Source organism: Erinaceus europaeus, chromosome 15 (genome assembly GCF_950295315.1).
Source record: "Erinaceus europaeus chromosome 15, mEriEur2.1, whole genome shotgun sequence".
In the NCBI taxonomy this organism is placed as follows: Eukaryota; Metazoa; Chordata; class Mammalia; order Eulipotyphla; family Erinaceidae; genus Erinaceus; species Erinaceus europaeus.
This window is the reverse complement of record NC_080176.1, coordinates 15476467-15501845: the sequence shown is the minus strand read 5'-3', so window position 1 is coordinate 15501845 and position 25379 is coordinate 15476467. Positions and strand designations below refer to the sequence as shown.

At 42.5% G+C, this 25379-nt stretch overlaps 1 protein-coding gene across 1 annotated transcript in view; it reads left to right on the top strand.

Moving 5' to 3' along the window:
* Nucleotides 1–25379, top strand: part of BMERB1 (bMERB domain containing 1) — a 144576-nt gene that overhangs the window by 69167 nt on the left and 50030 nt on the right. Inside the window, exon 2 of the mRNA XM_007516527.3 lies at nt 4795–4918. Coding sequence (XP_007516589.1) covers nt 4795–4918 — 124 coding nt within the window. The remainder of the gene's footprint in view (nt 1–4794; nt 4919–25379) is intronic.

The following is a 25379-nucleotide window of genomic DNA, read 5'->3' as shown; positions in this document are numbered from 1 at the left end:
TCATTACTAAAGTGGGCAAAATAGTGCCTTTCCAAAATTTAGATCCACTCAGAACCTCAGAATATAAACTTACTTAGAGAGAGTGTTTCTAAGATGAAGACTGAAATGAGTTATATTGTGTTGGGATGGGGCTTAAATCTGGTGAAATGGAAAAAATTTACACACCAAGAATACACACCAAGAATACATACCAAGTTGTAGGGGAGAAAGTCACATTAAGACAGGCAGTGGCCAGAATGAAGCTGCTACAAACCAGGAAATGCCAAGAGTCATCAGGGTCCTGAAGCAGCAGGAGGGTTTCTTCCCTAGAAGCTTTGGCAAGAGCATGACTCTGATGACACTTCAGTTTCTGGCCTCCAGAACTATGAAATACATTCCTACTGTCTTAAACCACCCATAGCATGGGGATTTGTTATGGCAGCCTGAAAGCATTAAGACACAGCACTTGACTCTAAGGTATGATTGAGAAGGGGTGTTGGATTTAGAATGTTTTTGTGTTTTGGAGGTAGACATGAGCTCAACTGCTTCCCTTTCCTTAATTGTTAAAAAGGAGAGAGATAGGGGACTGGGTGGTGGCACACCCAATTAAGCGCACATAATCCTAAGCTCAAGGACCCACACAAGAATCTGGGTTTGAGCCCCCAGCTCCCCACCTACGGGGGGATGCTTCACAAGTGGCAAAGCAGGTCTGCAGGTTTCTACCTTTCTTTCTCTCTCTCTTCTTTCAATTTCTCTCTGTTCTATCCAATAAAATGGAAAAAATAGCCCCCAGGAACAGTGGTTTTGTAGTGTTAGCACCAATCCCCAGTGATAACCCTGCAGGCAAAAAGGAAAGAGAGCGGTGGGGGGAAGGAGAGAAGGAGGGTGCAGGTTGGGGGTGGGGATGTTGAAGGAGTAGTTCAGTGGTAGAGTGAATGCCTTGCATGCTTGAGCATTGAGATTGATCCCTGACAATAGATCAAAGCAAGAAAGACAGAAGCTAAGAAGATGACTCAGCAGGACTTGCATGCCAGAGGCCCCAGTGGTGCCAGGTTCAATTCCTAGCACTACCATATGCTAGAGCTGAGCAGGGCTCTGGTCTCTCACTCTCATGAAAGCAAATAAAGAAGGACTGGTAAATAGCACTACTTGTTTAGTGTGCTCTTTACTATGTTTGAGACTTAGGCTTGAGCCTGGCCTCCATGGCACTGAAGGAAGCTTTAGGGCTGTAGTCTCTTTCACTCCCTCTTTGTGTTTGTTTCTATCGAAAGGAAGAGAGAGAGAGAGAGGGAGAGAGAGAGAGAGAGAGAGAGAGAGAGAGAGGAAATAAAAAAAATTGGGGGGGGGGCAGATGATAACACGCTTGGTAGAGCAGACATATTATAATGCTTAAGGACCCAGATTCCAGCCTCTGGTCCCCACCTGCAGGGGGAAAGCTTCATGAGCAGTAAAGCAGTGCTGCAAGTATCTCTCTTTTTCTCTATCTCTATTTATCCCTTCTCAATTTCTGTTTCTATCCAATAAATTAAAAATATATTTTTAAAAGGTTAAAATTAAATTTAAAGAGAACAAGAAGGACAAAAGCAAATAGACCTTCATAAATTGTAGTGCAGTACCCTGGCATTTCTCTGTCACAATAAAAACAGTATTAAAATAGAACATAACATTGACTTGTGAGTAGGCGTTATAGCCTTTGCAATGAGTATGACATTGAATACTACATGCCTTGGTTAACTCAGTCCTTCCAGCTACCCTGAATGGTGGGTTCTCTTATTATCATGTTGTGAAGGAGGAAACTGAGTCACTGAGAGATTGACTAACTCTCTAAGGCTCAAAGTAGGTCCTCTGACACCAGAAGAATCTTAGGAAGTTTCTCCCACACAAGCAATTTCACTATCAACATTTTCACCATGTGAGTAAATGGCCACAAGGCAATTTTGCTGTAAAGGGGAAAAGAAGTTAACTATTTTGACAGCCTGGTTTCATTTTCCCATCAGGAGTCAATCAACCTCTTGTGGGAGGCTTTTCATGTATTTAAGCTTGTCAGTTTGGTTTCCCTTCTCCATTGATGAAATAAGGAAGCAACTCTTTGAAAAGTGGACTGGTATCATTTTCTAGTGTAGAACTATGCCATCTGACTTGAATCTCCAACAGGCTCACAACCGTAAGGCCAACAAAGTCCCCACTCCAATTTCTTGGTCTTTTTCATGACCTTTGCCTTTGCTTATCATTTATAAAATGTGAATTAACTCAGAGAATTAGGGAGGCCATTTATTGCAACATGAGAATCAATGACTGGTCATTTCCATCACCCCGACAGTTCAGCAAAATAAATTTTGCTTTGTCTGGCATTGGGATTGAACCCAGCACTTCGTACATTCAAAACACATGTGCTAATGCTGAGCTACACCCACAGCCCCACCCACAAATGTGGATTTTTGATTCTATGGTGGTAAAGAGTGGGGCAATTTAGTGAAGAATTTGGGCTCTTAAGAGTCCCACAGAAAACATGGTGGTTGGGGGACTCTGGGAGAGGTGGCTCTGTCTTCTGATATCCCAGCAGTCAATAGTTGACTTACAGGAAACCAGCACATCACCTCTTTCCTTAACTCCCCTACCTCCACCTCTAGGCATCAATCCCTAGGAGAGAGATGGGTGGAGTGAGGGCAGCTTTCCAAATTTCTGAATTAATGATTTAAGGATAAAGGTGAACAGTAGCGAGTGGCTTGGTGGGGCTAGCAGTGGGAGACCCCAGCTTAGAGTCAGTCACTCAACATGACATGAAGTTGAAGTCAAGCACAGCAATGCACATGCCTGGAGAGAAAGAGACAGGGGAAATGGGAAAGCACATTCTCTCTCAAATCCATTCTACTTGGAAAGACTAATGACAGGTGTGTTGTAGAGACAAGGGGCTGAGGTGGGGGATGATTGTAGGGAGGGAGAAAGGGTAATCTGCATTATTTTATAGCCTGATAACATCATGCACAACTGGACTTCCTGGTGTCAGCAGCAGTCAAGACTGTTTACACCCTTTTTCTTTCTTTCTTCTTCTTTTTTTTTTGTGTGTGTGCTGAGCCAGAGTCTTCTGTGTATATTATTTTTACTGCTCCTAAGCTGATCTTTTATTCAGATATAGAGACACAGAGAGGGAGAAACACCACAACACCTGAGCTTCCTCTGGTGCTATAATACCTTCCATGTGATGCCTGGGTCCTTGTGTATAGTAATATGTGTTACTCAATCAAGTGCACCACCATCTGGTCCCTTCCCTCTCAATTTTTCTGAGTCCTATCAAATAAATAAAGTTTTGTTGCTACTGCAAAGCAAACTCATAGATTTCCTTGTGATCCTGAAACTTACCAAACTGTGGAAATAGGGTGAATGAGAAGTAGGCAGTTAGTGTGAGTCAATTAGCAAAAGTCCAATGAGCCTAGTTATGCCTTGCTGTTAAGACTCGGGTACATTAAGGTCACAGCGGCTAGGCTCCATCAGCACATCAGTGATGCCAGGCTGGCCAGAGGGCACACAAGAATGCCCCTTCTCCTCATCTCTTTCTCGATGACTACTGCCTTGCAGACTCAACCTTCTGCTCTGAAAAGAGAGCCTGCAGGAACTCTTCCATAACTGCTAAGCGTTGAGAAAGCTCCTTGCAGGGATGTTTATGAGGGGAAAGTGGAAAGCAACCTCAAAGTCCAGGGGTTGCTAAAATGATTCATCATCCAGCCATAAATAGAAAACTCTGCAGCCCTTTCCATGGCTGCTGGAGAAGAACATCCGAGGACTTGTGAAAGTGCTTGTGATTGCTTGTAATGTGAAAAGAGCAGGTGGCACAGTGGTGAAATCCCAGCTTTATATCACAAAATCCAGACCTAGGTAATAATGGGTGTATATGCATAGACTGGTCTGCACATTTATACATTAATATACACACATATGCACACACACATATATATTTGACTTGCTAACATTTATATTTTTCTAGTCTTAAAAAAATGAGGAGGTAGAGGGTAGATAGCATAATGTTTCTGCAAACAGCCTCTTGAGCCTGAGGCTCCAAAGTCTCAGGTTCAAGCCCCCACAGCACCATAAGCCAGAGCTGAACAGTGCTCTGGTAAAAAAATGAGGGAGGGAAGGTAGTTCAACCTGTTGCCTGCCTGAGGCCCCAGAGGCTACAGGTTCAGCCTCTTGCACTGCCTTATGCCAGAGCTGGACAGTGGCTTCTCCCTCTCTCTCCTTCCCACATCTTTAAAATGCGTGCATATAATATTAATATAAAACACACCCATAAACTCATGCATATTACCCAACATATACACATGGCATATATATATATACATGTACATATATATATATATTCATCATACATACATGTTGGAAGAATGTACCATTAAATGTTAGTGGCAATATCTGTGGTGATACACATACATATACATATTATTTGGACTGAATCTTGTGTCTCCCTCAAATTCCTGTGTACAAGTCCTTACCCTCACTATGGCTGATTTGGAAAGGTGAGTTTTAATTTTTTTAAAACTTTTAAAAATTTTATTTGATAGGAAAGAGAGAAATAGGGTTTCTATTTCTCTATGGAAGGTATGTTTTCCTGTCTCTCAAGGGGTGGTACACATATGTGTACATACACACACACACACACACACACACACACACACACACACACGACTAAGACCTGTGTCGACAGGGCATAGAAACCTCTTTCTTGGAGGGAGAATGGGCTGCTCCCAGGTAATTCCCAGGGGTTCTTGAACCCAAGTGTGACTTGGGGGCTGACACCTGTGATTCCTGTCTTCTGCACAGGTCAGCTGGACATCATCTCCATGGCAGAGACAACCATGATGCCCGAAGAGATTGAGCTGGAGATGGCGAAAATTCAGCGTCTGCGGGAAGTCCTGGTCCGCCGAGAATCTGAGCTTAGATTTATGTGAGTGCCTTAGGGAAGGGACAAGGGGCTGGAGAAGCTGACATCTTCTGGGCAGGTACTGAGTGTGCCAGGTACTGAGATCAAGGCATCATGTACATTAAAGCCCTCTCTTGATGGGCTCTACTACAAGAAAAGTGGGTGTGGTAATCTCTTTTAAATAAAACTTTGACAGTGATATAGCGTTCGCGTCAGAGTGACTCCAAAGACAAAGCTGTTGTTGTGTTACCTGTGGAAGAAAGAAAAAAGGTAAGAAGAGAAAAAGAGGGGTCAGGTGGTGGCACACCTGGTTGAATGTGCATGTAATAATGCACAAGGACCCAGGTTCAAGCCCCTGGTCCCCACCTGCAGGGGGAAAGCTTTGTGAGTGGCGAAGCAGTGCTACAGGTGTCTTTCTTTCTCCCTCTCTGTCTTCTCCTACCTTCTTAATTTCTGGCTGTCTCTATCTAATATAAAGATAATAATAAAAAAATTTAAAAAGAAGAGAAAAGGAGATGGGGACCCAAATGTGGTTCTTCATACTGGTTTCACTGAGAGCACAAAATCTGGGCTGGTGAGATAGCATAGTAGGTTATGCATAAAAACTTTCAAGCTCAAGGGACCAAACTATAACAAAAATAGCCTATAGTTGTCTTTCACTTACTTATTCCACTAAACATAATCACTTTCAGTTACATTCATTTGGTCCCTTAGGATACAATATCATCTTTTAAAATTGAAGAGTAGGTCCTAGGGAGATAGCATAATGGTTATGCAAAAGACTTTCATGCTTGAGGCTCTGAAGTCCCAAATTCAATCCCCATAACACTATAAGCCAGAGTTGAATAATACCCTGGTAAAAATTAAAATTAAAATGAAAAATAGTAATGTCATTTAGAGACATATTGGGGGCCAGGTGGTGGTTCACCTGGTTAAGCATTCACATTACAGTGCACAAGGACCCAGGTTCAAACTCCTAGTCTCCACCTGCAGCGGGGAAATCTTCACGAGTGGCAAAGCAGGGCTATTAGTGTCTGTCTCCTTCTCTACCTTTCCCTCCCTTCTCAATTTCTCTCTGTCTCTGTCCAATAATAAATCATTACAAAAAAAATGTTTTTTTAAAAAAGAAAGCATTATTGCAGCCAGGTGGTGGTGTACCTGGTTAAGTGTTCACATTATAGTGCACAAGGACCTGAGTTCAAGCCCCTGGTCCCCACCTGCAGTGGGAAAGCTTCACACATGATGAAGCAGGTCTACAGGTGTCTCTCTATCTCCCTTCCCTCTCTATCTCCACCTCCTATCTCAATTCCTCTGTCTCTATCCAATAGTTGATAAATAAAATTAAAAATACATAAATAAATGAAAAAGAAAGCATTATTTTAAAAGATATATTAGGGCTGGAGAGATAGTATAGCAATTATGCAAAAGACATTCATGTCTGAGACTCCGAAGTCTCAGGTTCAATTCCCAGCACCATGATAAGACAGAATCAAGTGCTGTTCTGGTCTCTCTTATTAAAATACTAATACTAATAATGTAGTAGTGGTAGTAGGGGTGGGTCATGATGCACTTGATTGGGTGCACATGTTACCATCCTCAAGGATGGGGTTTGAGTCTCCACTCCCCACCTGCAGGGGATTGGGGAATGCTTCACAAGTGGTAAAGCAGGTCTGCAGGTGTCTCTCTTTCTCTCTCCTGTTCTATCTTCCTCTCCTCTTTCAATTTCTCTATGTCTTGCCAAATAAAGGAAAATGAACAAGAAAAAAAAATAAAAGAGGAAAAAAGGGCCATCAGGAGCAGTGGATTTGTTGTAGTGCGAAACCAAGCCTCAGCAATAACCTTGAAGCAATTAAAAAAAAGATATATTGGCGCCTGTGGGTGTCTCTCTGTCCCTCTCTCCTCTATCCCCCTACCTTCTTAATTTCTCTATTCTATCAAGTTAAATGATGTTAGAAAAGAAAAGGTATATTGGAGGTTTACAAATTTAATTTCCTTTTAATAACTCTTACTGTGAGTTTGATGGTATCCATTCACCACTATTCACCTATTTATTTTGCAGTGCTCTGGTTAAAAAAAATTTTTTTAAATAGAGAAAGAACAAAATATGGTGCATCCAGAGATCAAAAAAAGCTAGAGGGACCTTAGGCAGGTTATTTAACCTCTCTGAGCTTCACTTTTCTCGCCCCCACCCCCAACCAGAGAACTGCTTAGGGCAGGCTTACGATGATGCTGAGGATTAAACCCTGGATGTTTGGTGACTCAGCTGTGAAAGTCTTTTTATTTACTTATTTAATTTTTTTATTGTCTTTATTTATTTATTGGATAGAGACAGCTAGAAATCAAGAGGGAAGGGTTGATAGAGAAACAGAGAGACACCTGCAACACTGCTTCACCACTCTCAAAGCTTTCCCCCTGCAGGTGGGGACCAGTCCTTGCACATTGTAACATATGCACTCAACCAAGTGTGCCACCACCTGCCCCCTCTGAAAGTCTTTTTACATAACCATTATGCTGTCTTCTCAGCTCCTCCCCTCCTTTGTGAAGAGGTTACTCTTACTGTTCTAGAAATAATGCCACTTTGCATTTGCTAAAGTGTATGTGTGTGTGTGTGTGTGTGTGTGTGTGTGTGTTTACATCCCTAGCAAAGGACACATGCCTGGAATATAGCACGTTTTCAATTCCAAGAAGAGTTAACATGTAAACTTTAGACATGACAGCCAGAGGGGTAGTTCAAGTGAGTCGAGTGAAGGACTTGTAAGTGCAAGGTCCCGAGTGTGACATACAGCCTCAAGTTCAAATTCTGGCCCTGCATATACCACAGTAGTTCTTTGGTTTTCTCTCCAACTAGTAAATAAGATTTTAAATGACTTAGAACGTGTCTCAGTGAAGGACTTATATGATCCTTGGTATAGCATATGCTAGAATGATGCTCACTCTCTTTCACTAAACTCTAGCTCTGGTCCAGCCATTGAGCTAAATATGGAAAAACTGTAGAAATACCATTAACTGTAAAACCCATCAATCTCACCTAGGGCCCATGTCTATTCATATTTAGCACAGGAGCCTGTGTAACCTCTGCATCCCTGTCAGTCTGAGTTCGAATCCATGGTCATGGCTAGAAACATTCTAGGCTGCACTCATTGAGGACCAGTCTTCCTCAAGTGGCAAAGTATGTTGACTCAGCCTCCCTTTGGAGAGTGGGGCAATTTCTTCCACTGTTGTTCTAAATTGAGGGCAATGTCCTCTAGAGATCCACAAGAGGATTCATTATTCTATTTATTTATTTATTTTCCCTTTTGTTGCCCTTGTTTTTCATTGTTGTTGTAGTTATTGTTTTTGTTATTGATGTCATTGTTGTTAGAGAGGACAAACAGAAATGGAGAGAGGGGGGAAGATAGAGAGGGGGAGAGAAAGATAGACACCTGCAGACCTGCTTCACTGCTTGTGAAGCAACTCCCCTGCAGGTGGGGAGCCGGCAGCTCAAACTGGGATCCTTACGCCGGTCCTAGGTGCTTTGCACTTAACCTGCTGCACTACTGCCCGACTCCTCAGGATTCATTATTCTTAATAGCTGAGTAGTATCTCATTGTGCATATATGCCACAACTTGCTCAGCCACTCATCTGTTGTTGGATACCTGGGTTGCTTCCAGGTTTTGGCTACTACAAATTGTGCTGCTATGAACATAAATATACAAAGATTTTTTTTGAATGGGTGTGTTTGGTTCGTTGGGACATATCCCCAGGAGAGGAATTGCAGGGTCATAGGGTAGGTCCATTTCTAGCCTTCTGAGATTTCTCCAGACTGTTCTCCACAGAGGTTGGACCATTTGTATTCCCATCAGCAGTGCAGGAGGGTTCCTTTGTCTCCACACCCTCTCCAGCATTTGTTGCTGCTACCTTTTCTGATGTCTGACATTCTCACAGGAGTGAAGTGGTATCTCATTGTTGTCTTGATTTGCATTTCTCTGGCAATCAGAGACTTGGAACACTTTTCTTATGTTTTTGGCCTTTTGGATCTCTTTTTTTTTTTTTTTTTTTTTGTTGGATCTCTTCTGTGGTGAATATTCTGCTCATTTCCACTCCCCATTTTTGGATGGGGTCTTTTTTTTTTCTGTTGTTGTTGCTGCTGAGTTTGGTAAGCTCTTTTTATATTTTGGTTATTAACCTCTTGTTTGGTGTATGGCATGTAAAAATCTTCTCCCATTCTTTAAGCAGGGACCTTTTTTTATGCTCATGTTTCTACCTATTTCGCTCCCATAACTGCAGGTCTTGTCATTCAGGTGGGCCCTGCTCTTTCCTTTATTTTAGACAAACAGTGACTAGAGGTTAAGAAACATCCCCAAGATTGCAGTAACTATTTTTTGTTTTATTTTATTTTATTTATAAAACGGAAACATTGACAAAAACCATAGGATAAGTGGGATACAACACCACACAACTGCCACCACCAGAACTCAGTATCCCATCCCCTCCCCTGATAGCTTTCCTGTTCTTTAACCCTCTGGGAGTATGGATCCAAAGTCATTGTGGGATGCAGAAGGTGGAAGGTCTGGCTTCTGTAATGATTGCAGTAACTATTAAGTATCCAAGCTAGGATGCCCAGAGTGCTGTATTTAGTTAAGTGAGTATATAAGTGAAGGAAAGAGGGAGGGAAGGGGAGAGATAGGGGGGGATGGGGAGGAAGAAGAAAGAATGAAGTCAGGTCAGATGGAGAGAAAGGGAAAGAAAAGGAGAGGGGGTTGGGGAGTACACCCAGTTAAGTACATGTATTACCAAGCACAAGGACCTGGGTTTGAGCCCCTGCTCTCCACCTCCAGTGAAGCGGGTCTGCTGGTGTCTGTCTTTCTCTCTTCTTTATCTTCTTGTCCTCTCTCAATTTCTCTCTGTCCTATCTAATAAAAAAAAAAAAATGACCGCCAGGAGCTGTGGTTTCATAGTGCCGGCATCAAGTCCCAATGATACCCCTAGTAGCTATTAAAAAAAAAAAAAAAGAACAGGAGGCAGGCTGAAAGGAAGGATGAGTGGAAAGGAGGGGAAAATATCTGCGTATATCAACCGTAAGAATTCCTTAGAATGTGCAGAGATGGACCTCTTCCATGCATCCCAGTTATGCCTTTCCAACATCTTGACAGTACCTGACACTCACTAAGCTAATTAGCATTGTTGGATGTGCTATAAATTATTCTTTTACACGTTTTTATGCAATTCCAGGGATGACCTCGGAGCCTTCCTTGAGCATGTGTGATTCCACTGAGCTGTCTCCCTGGTGTTGTTTTTTTAATATAGGTGTGTATGTGTGTGTGTGTCTTTTTAAAATATTTTACTTATTTGTTTGTTTGTTGGATAGAAACAGACAGAAATTGAGAAGGAAGGGGAGGTAAATATCTAGCTAGCTATATAGACCCACAGCACTGATTCATCTCTCATAAAGCTCCACCCTGTAGGTGGGGACTGGGTCCTTGTGCATGGTAACATGTGCTCTTAACCAACAGTACCACTGCCAAGCCTCCTTTTCTAATATATATATTTTTAAACCATAGTACTGATCAGTTTTGGTTTATGGTGGTTTGGGAAATTGAACCTGGGACTTTGGAGCCTCAGGTATAAGAGTCTTTGTATAACTTTTATGCTATCTACCCCTGCCCTCCTTTCTAATTTTTCAAAGAGAGAAGGGAAAGTCGCTGATGCCCCACTCCTCCATTCAAATATATGTGGTGCTCCCTGGGAATCAAACCCAGGGCCTGGCACATGGTAAAGACTGAATGCACTTCACTCACTGAGTCGTTTCCCAGGCCCCCGTTGCTGAGGACTTATTCTGATGCAGTCTCCGCCCCCAGGTTTTTCTATGCTCCGCTAAATCCTAGAGTGCCCCCTTTCAACCAATCCTGGCTCCGCCCCCAGGTTTTTCTATGCCCCGCTAAATCCTAGAGTGCCCCCTTTCAACCAATCCTGGCTCTACACGTCACCCCTGGTTGTCGCCCAATAAAAAGCCCCCTCACCCCTCCCTTCTCTCTCTCTGGGCTCTCGGCTCTCCCTCTCTGAGGTCTCGCTCCCTGCTTTCCCCCGTGGTCGGCCATTGCTGGCTGGCTCCACGTGGTCTGAACCAAACCTCCCCCCCCCCATCCTATAATAAAGATCTGTGTACCCCTTTGCTCTGGACATCCGCTCTCTTCTCCGCGGTGCAGCCCGACACCAGACCACCTCAACAACACCCCATAAATTATTCATTTGCATGCCATTCTACCTTGAACAACAACAACACAAACACACACACATTGGCATAAGGAAGAGGAATTTTAGGGGCTGGGTGGTAGCACACCCGGTTAAGTGCACATAGTGAGAAGCACAAGGTCCAGCACAAGGATCTCTGTTGGAGCCCCTAGCTTCCCACCTGCAGGAGGGGTCCAGTCACAAGTTGTGAAGCAGGTCTGCAGGTATCTATCTTTCTCACCCCTTCTATGTCTTCCCCTCCTGTCTCAATTTTTCAACAACAGCAGCAGCAGAAACAACAATAACAGCAACAACAACAATGGGGAATAAAAGATGGCTGCCAGGAGCAGTGGTGCAGGCAAAAAAAAAAAAACAAAGAAAGAAAAGAAAGGAATTTCAGGCTGTTCTAAGCATTTATAGGCTCAGATAAGAAAGCTCCAAGTAATAGAAATGTGACAGCATTGGCTGAGATCTCCCTAGGCCTGTGGCTGTAATAACCAGGATGATATTAGTTTTGTCACATCTGTTCTGAACTAATCACATTAACACCAATCCACTCCTGTGAGACTGGGTGAGTCAGAGATTTCATGGTAGAGGGTGTCTTCTCACTTTCACAATCTCTTGCTAGGCTGATTGTTTGAAGAATGGCTTACATCTCCTCCTTAACACTCTAATGTTCAGCCTTATTCTCTGAATTTCCCTTTTCTTATCTCCTCTATCTGCCCCTGGGATTTACAGCTTCTGTGGTTCTTCCTGTCTGTCAGAACAGGGAGGCAGCAGAAGAGGGACATGTGCCCATTTGTAGGGAACTGGTGTGAGCTCACAAGAAGTGGTCTTGGAGGGCATCCTGGCTCTCTCATGTCCTCGGTCTATGACCTGGGCACATGGCAGGTAAGACCTGCTGTCTGGTAAGAACAACATACACATACTGTGCCTTTGATCACTTATTTTATCTTAATGAATCTTCACAAGAACCCCAGGGGGTGAGTTCTATCCCTTTTACTTTATGCATGAGGAAACTTGGGATAAAGATGTGAGATAACTTGTTCAGTCACCGGCTAGCCTGAGACTGAAACAGGATTATATTTAATGAGTGATTTGATAATGATTTACAGAAGCACAAGATTTCAGGGGTATAGTTTCATACTGTACCCACCCTCAGAGTTCTGTGTCTGCCTCTATAATCACCGTAGTTCTCACAAAGTCTGAGACAATTTGATTTTTTAAAAATTTGTGTAAGCTTATATATTTTAATTATCCATATTCCAAATACGAGCAAAACTATCCTATAGTTGTCTTTCACTTATTTCACTAAGCATAATCACCTTCAGTTACATTCAGTTGGCACCCTAAGGACCTGTGTACCTAAGGCCCTGGGGAGATAACATAATGGTTATACAAAAGACTTTCATGTCTGAGGCTCTAAAGACCCAGGTTCAAATCCCAGCATCTCCATAAGTTAGAACTGAGTGACACTTCAGGTAAAAAGTATATATAACTCTTAAAATTGAAGAGTAATGTTTCATTAAGTATATATCCTTTAGCTCCTTTATCAAGTCATTCATTAATGGGCATTTAGGTTGCTTTCACTCTTTTGCTATAGTGAATAAAGCAGTTATGAACATAGAGATATATAAATCCTTTTGAACTAATGTTTTTGTGTGCTTTTGATATATGCCTAGGTGTGATATTTTTTGTTTGTTTTGTTTAAGGATTCTCCATCTTCCATTTACATTCCTGTCAACAGCCCACCAGAGTTCCTTTATCTCTACATCTTCTGAAACAAGATATATATCCTAGGTGTCTGTCCTAGACACACGTCTCTTAACCCTAATCTAGTCTGTCATCTTTATCACCAATACAAGGATTTCTTTTTTCATTGCCCAATTCTCTAGAGTGCAAAGACAAATTCCTAGTTGGATGCTGCCTAAAATTTCATGTGGGGTGTGTCTTGCTCCACCATCTTGAATTGAAAGTAGGGTAAATGGAAAGGTTTCTCTTGAGTCAGACTTTGTATCTGCTTGTGTACTTCTCTCTGGAGATAAATCGTTTTTCTCTCTCTCTTTTTAATTTTTATATTTATTTTTCCTTTGTTTTTATTGTTGTTGTAGCTATTATTGTTGTTATTGTTAGATAACAATATCATTGTTAGATAGGACAGAGAGAAATGGAGAGAGGAGGGGAAGACAGAGAGAAGGAGAGAAAGATAGACACCTGTAGACCTGCTTCACCACCTGTGAAGCGACTCCCCTGCAGGTGGGGAGCCGGTGGCTCAAACCAGGATCCTTATACTGGTCCTTGAGCTTTGTGCCACGTGCGCTTAACCCACTGCGCTACCACCAGTCTTCCTCTTTTTTTTTTTTAATGTCATATCAGAAAATGAACCAAGGGTCTCATGGATGCATGTCCTCCTAAGTGACCTCTCTGGCCCATTTCTTTTATTCTTTTTAAATTTTTCTTATTATCTTTTATTTATTGGATAGAAACAGCCAGAAATTGAGAGGGAAGAGGGAGACAGAGAGGGAGAGAGACAGAAAGACACCTGCAGCCCTGCTTCACAACTTGTGAAGCTTTCCCCCTGCAGGTGGTGATCAGGGACTTGAAACTGGGACCTTGCATATTGTAACATGTGCGCTTAACCAGGTGTGCCACCACCCAGCCCTTCATTTCTTTTATTCAATTTCCTTAGAGAGAGAGAGAGAGGAAGAAGAATAGAGAGATACCACTGTACCTCTTCATCATGCATGGACTCCCCCAGTGCTGCCCATTGAACCTTTATTTGGCTTTGGAGATCAAAACAAGGACCTCAGGCACCATCTGCATGTGCTCTACCTAATGAGCCATCTCTTGGTCTCAGCAGACAAACAATTCCTTTGAGCCTGAAAAGATGAAATCCAATCTGTGTGTGTGCGTGTGCGTGTGTGTTGGAGGCGAGGAATTGAACCTGGGAGTGTGGAGCCTTAGGCATTAGAATCTCTGCATAACCATTATGCTGTTTTCCCTGCCCTAGATTTATTCACTCTTCATAGTGCCTACAGAAGCAGATAACACCCACTCTCCATTTTATTTATTTATTTATTTATTTATTTATTTATTTAGTGCCTCCAGGGTTATCTGTGGGGCTCAGTGCCAGCACTATGAGTCCACTGCTTCTGGTGGACAATTTTTCCACTTTATTAGATAGGATAGAGATAAATTGAGAGGGGAGGGGAGATAGAGAGGGAGAGAGAAAGACAGACACCTGCAGACCTGCTTCACTGCTCATGAAGTGTCCTCCCTGCAGGTAAGGAGCAGGGGCTTGAGCCTAGATCTTTTTTGTGGGTCCTTATGCTTTATACTATGTGCTTAACCATGTATGCCACCGCCCATCCCCTCCCCCTGCCCCTATTTTATAGAGGTGAGAAGTGAGGCACAGACAGATCAAAGAACTTGCCCCAGGTTCATAAGGTTCATGAAATAACAAATAATGATCTAGCCTAGGCTTCTCAGTTCAGAGTCCATGATCTCAACCACTGTGCTTTACTATTATTTTTTATTACCACTGAGGCTTTGTGTTCCTAGAAGAACCCCCCCCCATTTCTTAATTTTCAGATAGAAAAAGACAGAGAGGGAGAAGAGTGGAGGGCTTGGCTGTGGTGCTCCTAGGTGCGCACACATATTGCAGAGAGAGAGAAGAGACACCACAGCTCTGCTCCACTGTTCATGGAACTTCCCCTATGCTATGCATGGTGCTCCCATGTGGTACCAGGGACTTGAACCTGGGTCCTTGTACATGGCAAAGCATGCACTCTCCCTCATGAGCCATATCTCAACCCTGCTGTGCAGTCTTTCAGTTGGCTTATTTGTTTGTTTATTTATTTATTGCACTAAAGGAGAACCCTGCTATGGTATTTTATGCACTGCTGGGGATTGAACTCAGAGCCTCATGTATACAAAGCATGTACATTACCACTGAGGTACCCTCCCTGGTCCTTAACTGCTTTTGAACCCCACTTTTACTTTCATATCAATCATATGACCTGGAGCAAATCTTATTTCAGCTTCAGTCTCCCTATCTGTACAGTAGGAGATGGATATCTCTCCATGATAGCATTTTAATAAGGAATGAAAAGAAATTATGCATGTGAGAGTGGGTGGCTCTTCCTAGGGAGTCTGCAAGGGAAAATTCCCTTCCCTTCTTTAACTGTTGACTCTGAACTTTGAGGAATAACAGGAGATTAAGACTGTGTAGCCATAATAGACAAAACCCCCAGAAAACTTCTCTCAGAGAAGCTGGAGGGTGGCTTCCAACTGACAAGCCCAACTCCCCTGGAGCCTTGACTTTATTATGATTTTTTAAAAAATCACATATCCACATTTTCCCCCCTTTAATGAGCTGATTGTTCTGAAACCTGTGAGAAAAAAGCTCCAAGCCCAGGGCAAAGTAAAGCCTGTGCATTTATGTAACTTGACACATCTCATCCACATTCAACAATTCCGCACTCACTCTGGTTGCACCTCGGGTTTTAAATAGCATCTCCCAAGAACAGGTCACTGTACACAGCAGGTGGGAAGAGATGCCTCCAGCTGCAGAATACCCATAAAGTGATTTCTCTGGACAAAGCAGACAAGGACTTGAGGAGTTGGGAAGGCATGGATGGAAGGAAATCTTGAGGGAAGAGGAAAGGGATAAAGAGAGTAGAGAGCAGCTCAGGAATGTCCCAGATTGGACCTTTGCAGAGAAGGACTCTCCTGAGAGGCAGGAAGGTGCGGATCTGTCATGACCCAGTGGGAGAAAGAAACATTCCTTACTAGGCAGGTTTCTGCTGCTCCCAGTTACCATTTTCAGTCAGAACAAACTCCAAAAAGGTAACTCTTCTCAGTGGGAACTCTGGCCCTCTTACCATAAATGTACAGTTGATCCTTGAAACAACACAAATCTGCACTGTATGCTTGTATGCAAACTTTTTTTTAAAAAATTTTTTGGTAAACAGAGGAGATAAACTTAGGGTATCTGTTTATAGAACCCAGTTGTGTAAATGTGTTTTCTTTTCCTTATGGTTTTTTTTTCCCCCTAAATTATTTCTGAGAGAGTGAGAAATAGCAGAGCACTACTCTGCTCTGGCATATGGTGGTGTTGGAGAGTCTCAGGCATGTAAGCCCTGCATTCTTCCAGCTGAGCTATTTCCCCCAGCAAAGCACTGTTCCACCATCCATGGAGTTCTGAGTGACCACCATCCATGGAGTTCTGAGTGATTCTGTCTTTGTTGCTCTCCTAAGGTGCTAGGGATGGAACCTCTGGTCTCACACATGCAAGGTTAGTGCTCTACCTGCTGATACATTTCCCTGGCCCCTCCAAGAACCTTAACTTAATAACATTCACTAAGCCCCCTTTGCCCTAGAAGGTAACATATTGACACATTTCCAGGGGTTAAAATATGGACATCATTGCAGGACATACTCAGCCAACCTCACTAAGTTATTCACAATTCATTTAAGAACTAATCTCAGAGCTGGACTCCTGGCAAGGCAGTAACAGAGACAGAGATGTCCTGGATGAGGCTGAATAGAAGGGAAGGGAATACACAGTGTGGAGAACCCAAATGATGTCATCTCTTGCTAAATCCTCATTAATCTTTGAATTCTCCTAGAAAAAGGCATCTTATGAAGCAGAAGGAAGGAAGGTAGGGGGGAGGAGGGGGGAGGAAGGGAGAAAGAGAAGAAGAGAGAGAAAAAGATCAGGAATGCCTGCACACTAGCCCAATAGTGAAGTGTTTTCTTACTCTGTTTCTGGAAGATTGCTGATTTGAGTGGCAGCAGAGGTTGACAAGTGCTTGTCTGTATCACTTGATGATCTTAGTTGAGGGCCCAGTTTTCTGCTCTGCTCTTATTTCAGATAATGCTTGGCTGAGTCTCATTTCCACATTTTTCTTCAAATAAGAACCAGTCCTCCCTTGTTATTTCTGCAACAAGAGACTCAAAGAGAAACAACAACAATAATGAGCAGCTTTACAGCAGATTGCCTCAGTGTTTCGGATTCACACAACATAAGTGACCTCTGTTACTCATTAAGACAGTATCTGGATCTATGGCTCTCACTTTATTAAACTGACATACTTATTAAATGGCTCCTCACATAGATCTTTATTTCTTTTGGCATCCTGGCCCACTTTGTGTGTTGCCCAGAACCTTCTCAACTCTTCTAGGATTTCAAATAGATTAGGTGAATCCAAGACTATCTCTTTTGGGTTGACATCTCTGGCAAACTGTTTTGGCATTACTAGATGTCCTGGTCTATATGTTTGATTTCTGATATATACTTTTCATCTAAATTTGAATTTTACATCTACATTTGGATTTTACTTCTGACATTTACAAACTGTATAATCTTGCATGTCATCTTGAGTGAATGCCTTAACCTCTTTTGGCCTAAGTTACCTTATCTGTCAAATGGGTGTGCATCCATTATCTCACAGGTTGACTAGGAGGGGAAAAAGATATTTTGTTTGTTTTTTAGTGGTAGGCTTCTTATTTTGAAGAAAGGGTACAGAAGGGACTAATATCAGACTGACTACTAACTCAGTCTTGGAACATTCAGGACCTCTTTCCTGACATACAGAGAGACTAGTCAGAGGATGGAAAACTATCATACAAGCCAATGGCTCACAAAAAAGGGCAGGAACAGCTATTTTCATATCTAACACAATAGACTTTAAAGTAAATAAAATTTTAAAAGATAGGGATGGACATTACTTAATGCTCAGAGGATCAGTCAATCAAGAGGACTTAACTATTAACATCCATGCATCCAATGAGAAGCCATCTAAATACATCAAACAACTACTGAAACAGCGACAGCAGTATATTAACAGCAATACAGTAATAGTAGTGGACTTCAACACCCTACTTTCTCAATCTGACAGATCATCCAGACATAAAATCAATAAATAAATGAGGGAGCTAGGGAGTCCGGCGGTAGCACAGCGGGTTAAGTGCACATGGCGCAAAGCGCAAGGACTGGCATAAGGATGCCGGTTCCAGCCCTTGGCTCCCCAACTGCAGGGGAGTCACTTCACAAGTGGTGAAGCAGGTCCGCAGGTGTCTATCTTTCTCTCCCCCTCCTCTGTCTTCCCTTCCTCTTTCCATATCCCTCTGTCCTATTTAATAAGGACAACATCAATAACAACAATAACTACAACAACAATAAAAACAAGGGCAACAAAGGGGAAATAAAAATAAATAATTAATTAATTAATTAAATGAGGGAGCTAAATGAGGAGATGGATGAACTAGAACTATTAGACATTTTTCAGAGTCATTCACCTCAAGAAACTAGAATACACATTCTACTCAAGTCCACATGGGTCACTCTCAAGGATAGACCATATGTTAGGCCACAAAGATAGCTTCAGTAAATTCAAGAGCATTGAAATCATCCCAAGCATCTTCTCAGACCACAGTGAAATTAAACTAACATTTAACAATAAACAAAAGATTAGTAACAGTCCCAAAATGTGGAAGCTCAACAGTATGCTACTTAACAACTACTGAGTCAAAGAGGAAATAAAGGAAGAAATCAAAATGTTTCAAGAGTTCAATGAAAATGAAGACACTAGCTATCAAAATATTTGGGACACAGCTCAGGCAGTACTGAGAGGGAAGTTCATAGCCATACAAGCACACATTAGGAAACAAGAAAAGCACAAATAAACAACCTGATTGCACACATTGAAGACCTAGAAGAAGAACAAAGGAACCCTAAAGCAACAAGAAGGACAGAAATAACTAAAGTACGGCAGGAATCAATAACATTGAAAATAAGAAGACCATAAAAAAGATCAATGAAAGTAAATGTTGGTTCTTCGAAAGAGTTCTTCTTCTTCTAGCGTTTGCCCTTCTTCCGTAGCCAGTCAAAATGCTGGCTTTGAAAGTGACTGGGATCCATGTGGATTCAGTCGGCTAGGAAGGATCGTCAGTTTCCCCAATGAATGGGTACCCACGGGATGCACCACGGGAAGGTCGATCCAATGCATCCCATTCGAAAGAGTGAACAAAATCGACAAACCTTTAGCCAGACTCACAAAACAAAAAAGGGAGAAGACCCAAATGGATTGTAAATGAAAGAGGAGATATCACAACAGACACCACAGAAATTCAACATATCATGTGAGCCTTCTTTTAAAAAAATTTTTTCTATTAATTTATTTATTTTCACTTTTGTTGCCCTTGTTGGTTAACATTGTTGTGGTTAATATTGTTGTTATAGATGTTGTTGTTGTTGGATAGGACAGAGAGAAATAGAGAGAGAAGGGAAAGACAGAGAGAGGGAGAGAAAGACAGACACCTGCAGACCTGCTTCACCACCTATGAAGCGACTTCCCCTGCAGGTGGGGAGCCGGGGCCTTGAACTGGGATCCTTAAGCAGGTCCTTGTGCTTTGCGTCACATGCGCTTAACCCATTGTGCCACCACCCAACTCCCCACGCGAGGTTTCCACCAAGCTAGAGAACCTGGAAGAAATGGACAATTTCATAGATACTTACGAACTTCCAAAATTAAATAAAGAGGAACTAGATAATATGAACAGGCCCATCACAACCAACAAAATTGAAACAGTTATCAAAAACCTTCCCCAAAATAAAAGTCCTGGACCAGATGGTTTTATAAATGATTTCTACAAAACGTTCAAGGAAGAGTTAATACCTCTACTTTTAAAAGTCTTCCAGAAGATTGAAGACACTGGAATACTCCCTTCCAGCTTCTATGAAGCCAACATTACTGTGATACCATAAGCAGACAGGGACACAACCAAAAGAGAAAACTACAGACCAATATCTCTGGTGAACATAGATGCTAAAATATTGAACAAAATTCTAGCCAACCAGATACAGCAGTATATTAAAAAGCTTGTTCATCATGACCAACTGGGGTTTATCCCAGGGATGCAAGGTTGGTTTAATATATGTAAATCAACCAATGTGATCCACCACATCAATAAAAAGCAAGACCAAAAACCATAAGGTCATATCAATAGATGCAAAGAAAGCTTTTGACAAAATCCAACATCCCTTTATGATCAAAACATTACAAAAAATTGGCATCGGTGGAAAATTAATGAAGATAGTGGAGTCTATATATAGCATACTAAATTAATGAAGATAGTGGAGTCTATATATAGGATACTTACAGCCAACATCATACTCAATGGTGAAAAACTGGAAGCATTTCCCCTCAGATTAGGTACTAGACAGGGCTGCCCACTATCACCATAACTATTCAACATAGTGTTGGAAGTTCTTGCCATAGCAATAAGGCAGGAGCAAGGAATTAATGGCATACAGATTGGAAGAGAAGAAGTCAAACTCTCCCTATTTGCAGACAACATGATAGTATACATAGAAAAACCTAAAGAATCCAGCAAGACACTTTTGGAAATCATCAGGCAGTATAGCAAGGTGTCAGGCTACAAAATTAACATTCAAAAGTCAGTGTCATTCCTCTATGCAAACACTAAGTTAGAAGAAGATGAAATCCAGAAATCAATTCCTTTTACTATAGCAACAAAAACAATAAAATATCTAGGAATAGACCTAACCAAAGAAGTGAAAGACTTGTATACCGAAAATTATGAGTCAGTATTCAAGGAAATTGAAACAGACACAAAGAAGTGGAAAGATATTCCATGTTCATGGGTTGGAAGAATTAGCATCATCAAAATGAATATACTACCCAGAGCCATCTACAAATTTAATGCTATCCCCATCAAGATCCTAAGCACATTTTTTAGGAGAATAGAACAAATGCTACAAATGTTTATCTAGAACCAGAAAAGACCTAGAATTGCCAAAACAATCTTGAGAAGAAAGAACAAAACTGGAGGCATCACACTCTCAGATCTCAAATTGTGTTATGGGCCATTATCATCAAAACTGTTCCCGGTTTAACCCTCTTCAAAGCGTCTTCCAGTTCAGACAGTGTAAAGGGAGAGATTTTTGGAGATGGACAAGATAACCGGAAGTGGGATGACCACTCATGGGAAATTTCTCTTTTCCAGACTGGGTCGATCTTAGCACGTCCAACTTGAGTTAGGTGACTGGCCACTGAGTTTGGAGATACGGGAGGATGGGAGATGGGAGGGGGTTGGCTACCGGCACCCAGTCTGTGAAGAAGCTTCCAGGCCTTCCTACTTGAGTGGGTGAAGTTCAGACTTTCCGTGAGTTGTTGCCAGCGGGCTTGGCGTGCTGCATCCAGGGAGGCAATGAGATGGTCAGCCACATCTGGGTCGCCCGACTCATCATACTGCTTTAGTAGTTGCTCGCATTCAGCATCAAGACAAGGCATATAGTTAGCACGTCTCCCACGAGGAATGGCTTGGGAAGCTGCTTTGAAGATGGCTTGGCGGAAGCGCCTGTAGGAATCTTCAGAGGGGATAGAGTTAATTGGAATTGCAGGAATCGATTTGTTGGTAAGATCACTGAACAGACGCCAGTTTGCTTTCCGAAAGTTCCATCTTAGTTTCTCCGAGCACAGAATCAGTGGGAGCTGGAGACCAATGTGGATGATAGCTGGGCGGTGATGACTGTGCGGGAAGATCTTGAGAACTTGTCTCGTAGTGGGAAAGGCTTGGCCATTGACTGTGCTAATCCAGCACAGGTCGGGTGACGAGTCTTTATTCCATCTAGCACTGTGAAAAGGGCCTGGCTGTTTGGGATCGTATAATAGGGAGAGGTCATTCACTGAAGCCCAGTCAGCTAAGATAGAGCTGTCAGCACGAGTGGAGGAATATCCCCAGTCTTGGTGATGACTATTAAAGTCTCCAACGTAAACGGCTGGGTGATTCGGACTAAGCAGGACCTCGTTATCCCATGAGGCACTGGGAGGCTTATATACGTTGACGAGCTGAATAGTTCCTGGCTATGATAACATCACCCCAGAACTCATTCTTAACCTGGGCCCCGCGGCAAAGAAGTGGCTCGCTTCATTCCTGTCCCACATCTTGGAATCTGAGTCTATGCCCAAAGTTTGGCGTCGTGCGAAGGTAATAGCGGTTTTGAAACCAAAGAAAGACCCAATACTGGCTACCAGCTATAGACCAATTTCTCTCCTCTCCGTGTGTTACAGACTCCTTGAGAGGCTGCTTCTGTCACGTATTTATCATCTTACAGAGAAATTCCTATCACCCGCCCAGGCTGGTTTCCGCCCAGGAAGATCTACCTGCGAACAAGCCCTGGCCCTCTCAACTTACATTGAAAATGGATTCCAGAAGAATTTAAAGACGGGTGCTGTCTTTGTTGATCTCACAGCAGCCTATGACACGGTCTGGCACCGTGGTCTCCTAGTCAAGATCTCAAGATACCTGCCTCCATGGGTGGCCAACACTATATCGTTTCTTCTCCAAAACAGAAGATTCCGGGTGCTTCTGGGTGACAAGTCTAGCAGATGGAGACTTGTCTCAAGTGGCCTCCCCCAGGGCTCTGTTCTGACTCCTACGCTATTTAATATTTACATCAATGACCTCCCAGAAACTTCTTCAAGGAAGTTCATCTATGCCGATGACATCTGCTGTGCAACTCAGACATCCAAGTTCGACATCCTCGAGGAAACACTCACGAAAGACATGTCTCTGATATCTGATTACTGTAAAAAATGGCGACTAATCCCTAGCACTGCAAAAACGGTATCATCTATTTTCCATCTACACCATGCCTCGGCCTCGCGTGAGCTTAATGTGCAGCTTGGCGATACGAGAATCCGGCATGAAGCCCAGCCAGTCTATCTTGGCATTACTCTCGATCGCACTCTGTCATTTCACAAACATCTCATAAAAACTGCAGCAACGGTGGGCGCGAGGAATAACATCATTGCAAGACTGGCCAGCTCCTCATGGGGCGCGAGCGCTTCCACACTACGATCATCATCTCTGGCATTATGCTATTCCACTGCAGAATACTGTGCCCCAGTATGGTTCCGTAGCCCCCATGTCCACTTGGTCGATTCCAAATTATATTCCTCCATGAGGATAATTTCTGGAACCATCCGTTCCACCCCGGTACCATGGCTGCCAGTTCTTAGCAATATCGCCCCGCCAGATATTCGTCGGGATGCGGCATCATCTAAGTTCATTTCCCACGTCTACGCTCGACCGGACCTGCCAATATACGTGGATATCTTTGCCCACCCTGTCCAATGCTTGACGTCTCGTCACCCAATCTGGTCCCCTATGCCTACACTGAACTTCTCTGTTCCAGTCTCTTGGAAACAGAGTTGGCAGTCAGCTGAGGTAAAGAACAAACACCTCATCACAGACCCCTGCAAGCGTCAGCCCGGCTTTGACCTAGCACATTATGATTGGGCCCTCCTCAATTGCTATCGAACAGGCCATGGCCGGTGCGCAGCTACGTTCCATCGCTGGAGAGCCAGAGACGACCCGAACTGCCCCTGCGGCTACAGACAGACTATGACCCACATAGTCAACGACTGCCACCTCTTCAGATTCAAAGGAGGTCTCGAAACTTTACATCAGGCTCAACCTGACGCTGTTGACTGGCTACGGAAGAAGGGCAAACGCTAGAAGAAGAAGAAGAATCATCAAAACTGCTTGGTATTGGAACATGAATAGACACACTGACCAGTGGAATAGAATTGAGAGCCCAGAAGTAAGCCCCCACACCTATGGGCATCTAATCTTTGACAAAGGTGCCCAGACTATTAAATGGGAAAAGGAGAGTCTCTTCAACAAATGGTGTTGGAAAAAATGGGTTGAAACATGCAGAAGAATGAAAGTGAACTACTATATTTCACCAAACACAAAAGTAAATTCCAAGTGGATCAAGGACTTGGATGTTCGAACAGAAACTATCAGACACTTAGAGGAAAATATTGGCAGAACTCTTTTCCACATAAATTTTAAAGACATCTTCAATGAAACAAATCAATTACAAAGAAGACTAAGGCAAGCATAAACCTATGGGACTACATCAAATCAAAAAGCTTCTGCACAGCAAAAGAAACCATTATCCAAACCAAGAGACCCCTTACAAAATGGGAGATATTTATTTATTTATTTATTTATTTATTTAGGTTTTTCTTTTTTAAATTTTTTTATTTAAGAAAGTATTAATTAACAAAACCATAGGGTAGGAGGGGTACAATTCCACACAATTCCTACTACCCATTCTCCATATCCCACCCCCTCCCCTGATAGCTTTCCCTTCTCTATCCCTCTGGGAGCATGGACCCAGGGTCATTAATCACCAAAATATATAAAGAGCTCAACAAATTTAGCACCAAAAAAGCAAATGACCCCATCCAAAAATGGGCAGAGGATATGAACAAAACATTCGCTACAGAGGAGATCCAAAAGGCTAACAAACATATGAAAAACTGCTCTAGGTCACTGATTGTCAGTGAAATGCAAATTAAGACAACACTAAGATACCACCTCACTCCTGTAAGAATGGCATACATCCAAAAGGACAGCAGCAACAAATGCTGGAGAGGTTGTGGGGACAGAGGAACCCTTTTACATTGCTGGTGGGAATGTAAATTGGGAGAAGATCTTTATAGGCCATACATTAGACAAGAGTTTAATAGCCAAAATATATAAAGAGCTTGCCAAACTCAACCACAAGAAAACAAATAACCCCATCCAAAAATGGGGAGAGGACATGGACAGAATTTTCACCACAGAAGAGATCCAAAAGGCCAAGAAACACATGAAAAAAATACTCCAAGTTGTTGATTGTCAAAGAAATGCAAATCAAGAAAACAATGAGATATCACTTCACTCCTGTGAGAATGTCATACATCAGAAAAGGTAACAGCAGCAAATGCTGGAGAGGTTGTGGGGTCAAAGGAACCCTCCTGCACTGTTGGTGGGAAAGTAAATTGGTCCAACCCCTATGGAGAGCAGTCTGGAGAAATCTCAGAGGGCTAGAAATGGACCTACCCTATGGCTCTGCAATTCCTCTCCTGGGGATATATCCTAAGGAACCCAACACACCCATCCAAAAAGGTTTGTGTATACCCATGTTCATCACATCACAATTTGTAATAGCCAAAGCCTGGAAGCAACCCAGGTGTCCAACAACAGATGAGTGGCTGAACAAGTTGTGGTATATATACAACAATGGAATACTACTCAGCTATAAAAAATGGTGACTTCACCATTTTCAGCTGATCTTGGATTGACTTTCAAGAAATCATGTTAAGTGAAGTAAGGCAGAAACAGAAGGATGAATATGGGATGATCTCACTCTCAGGCAGAAGTTGAAAAACAGGATCAGAAGAGAAAACA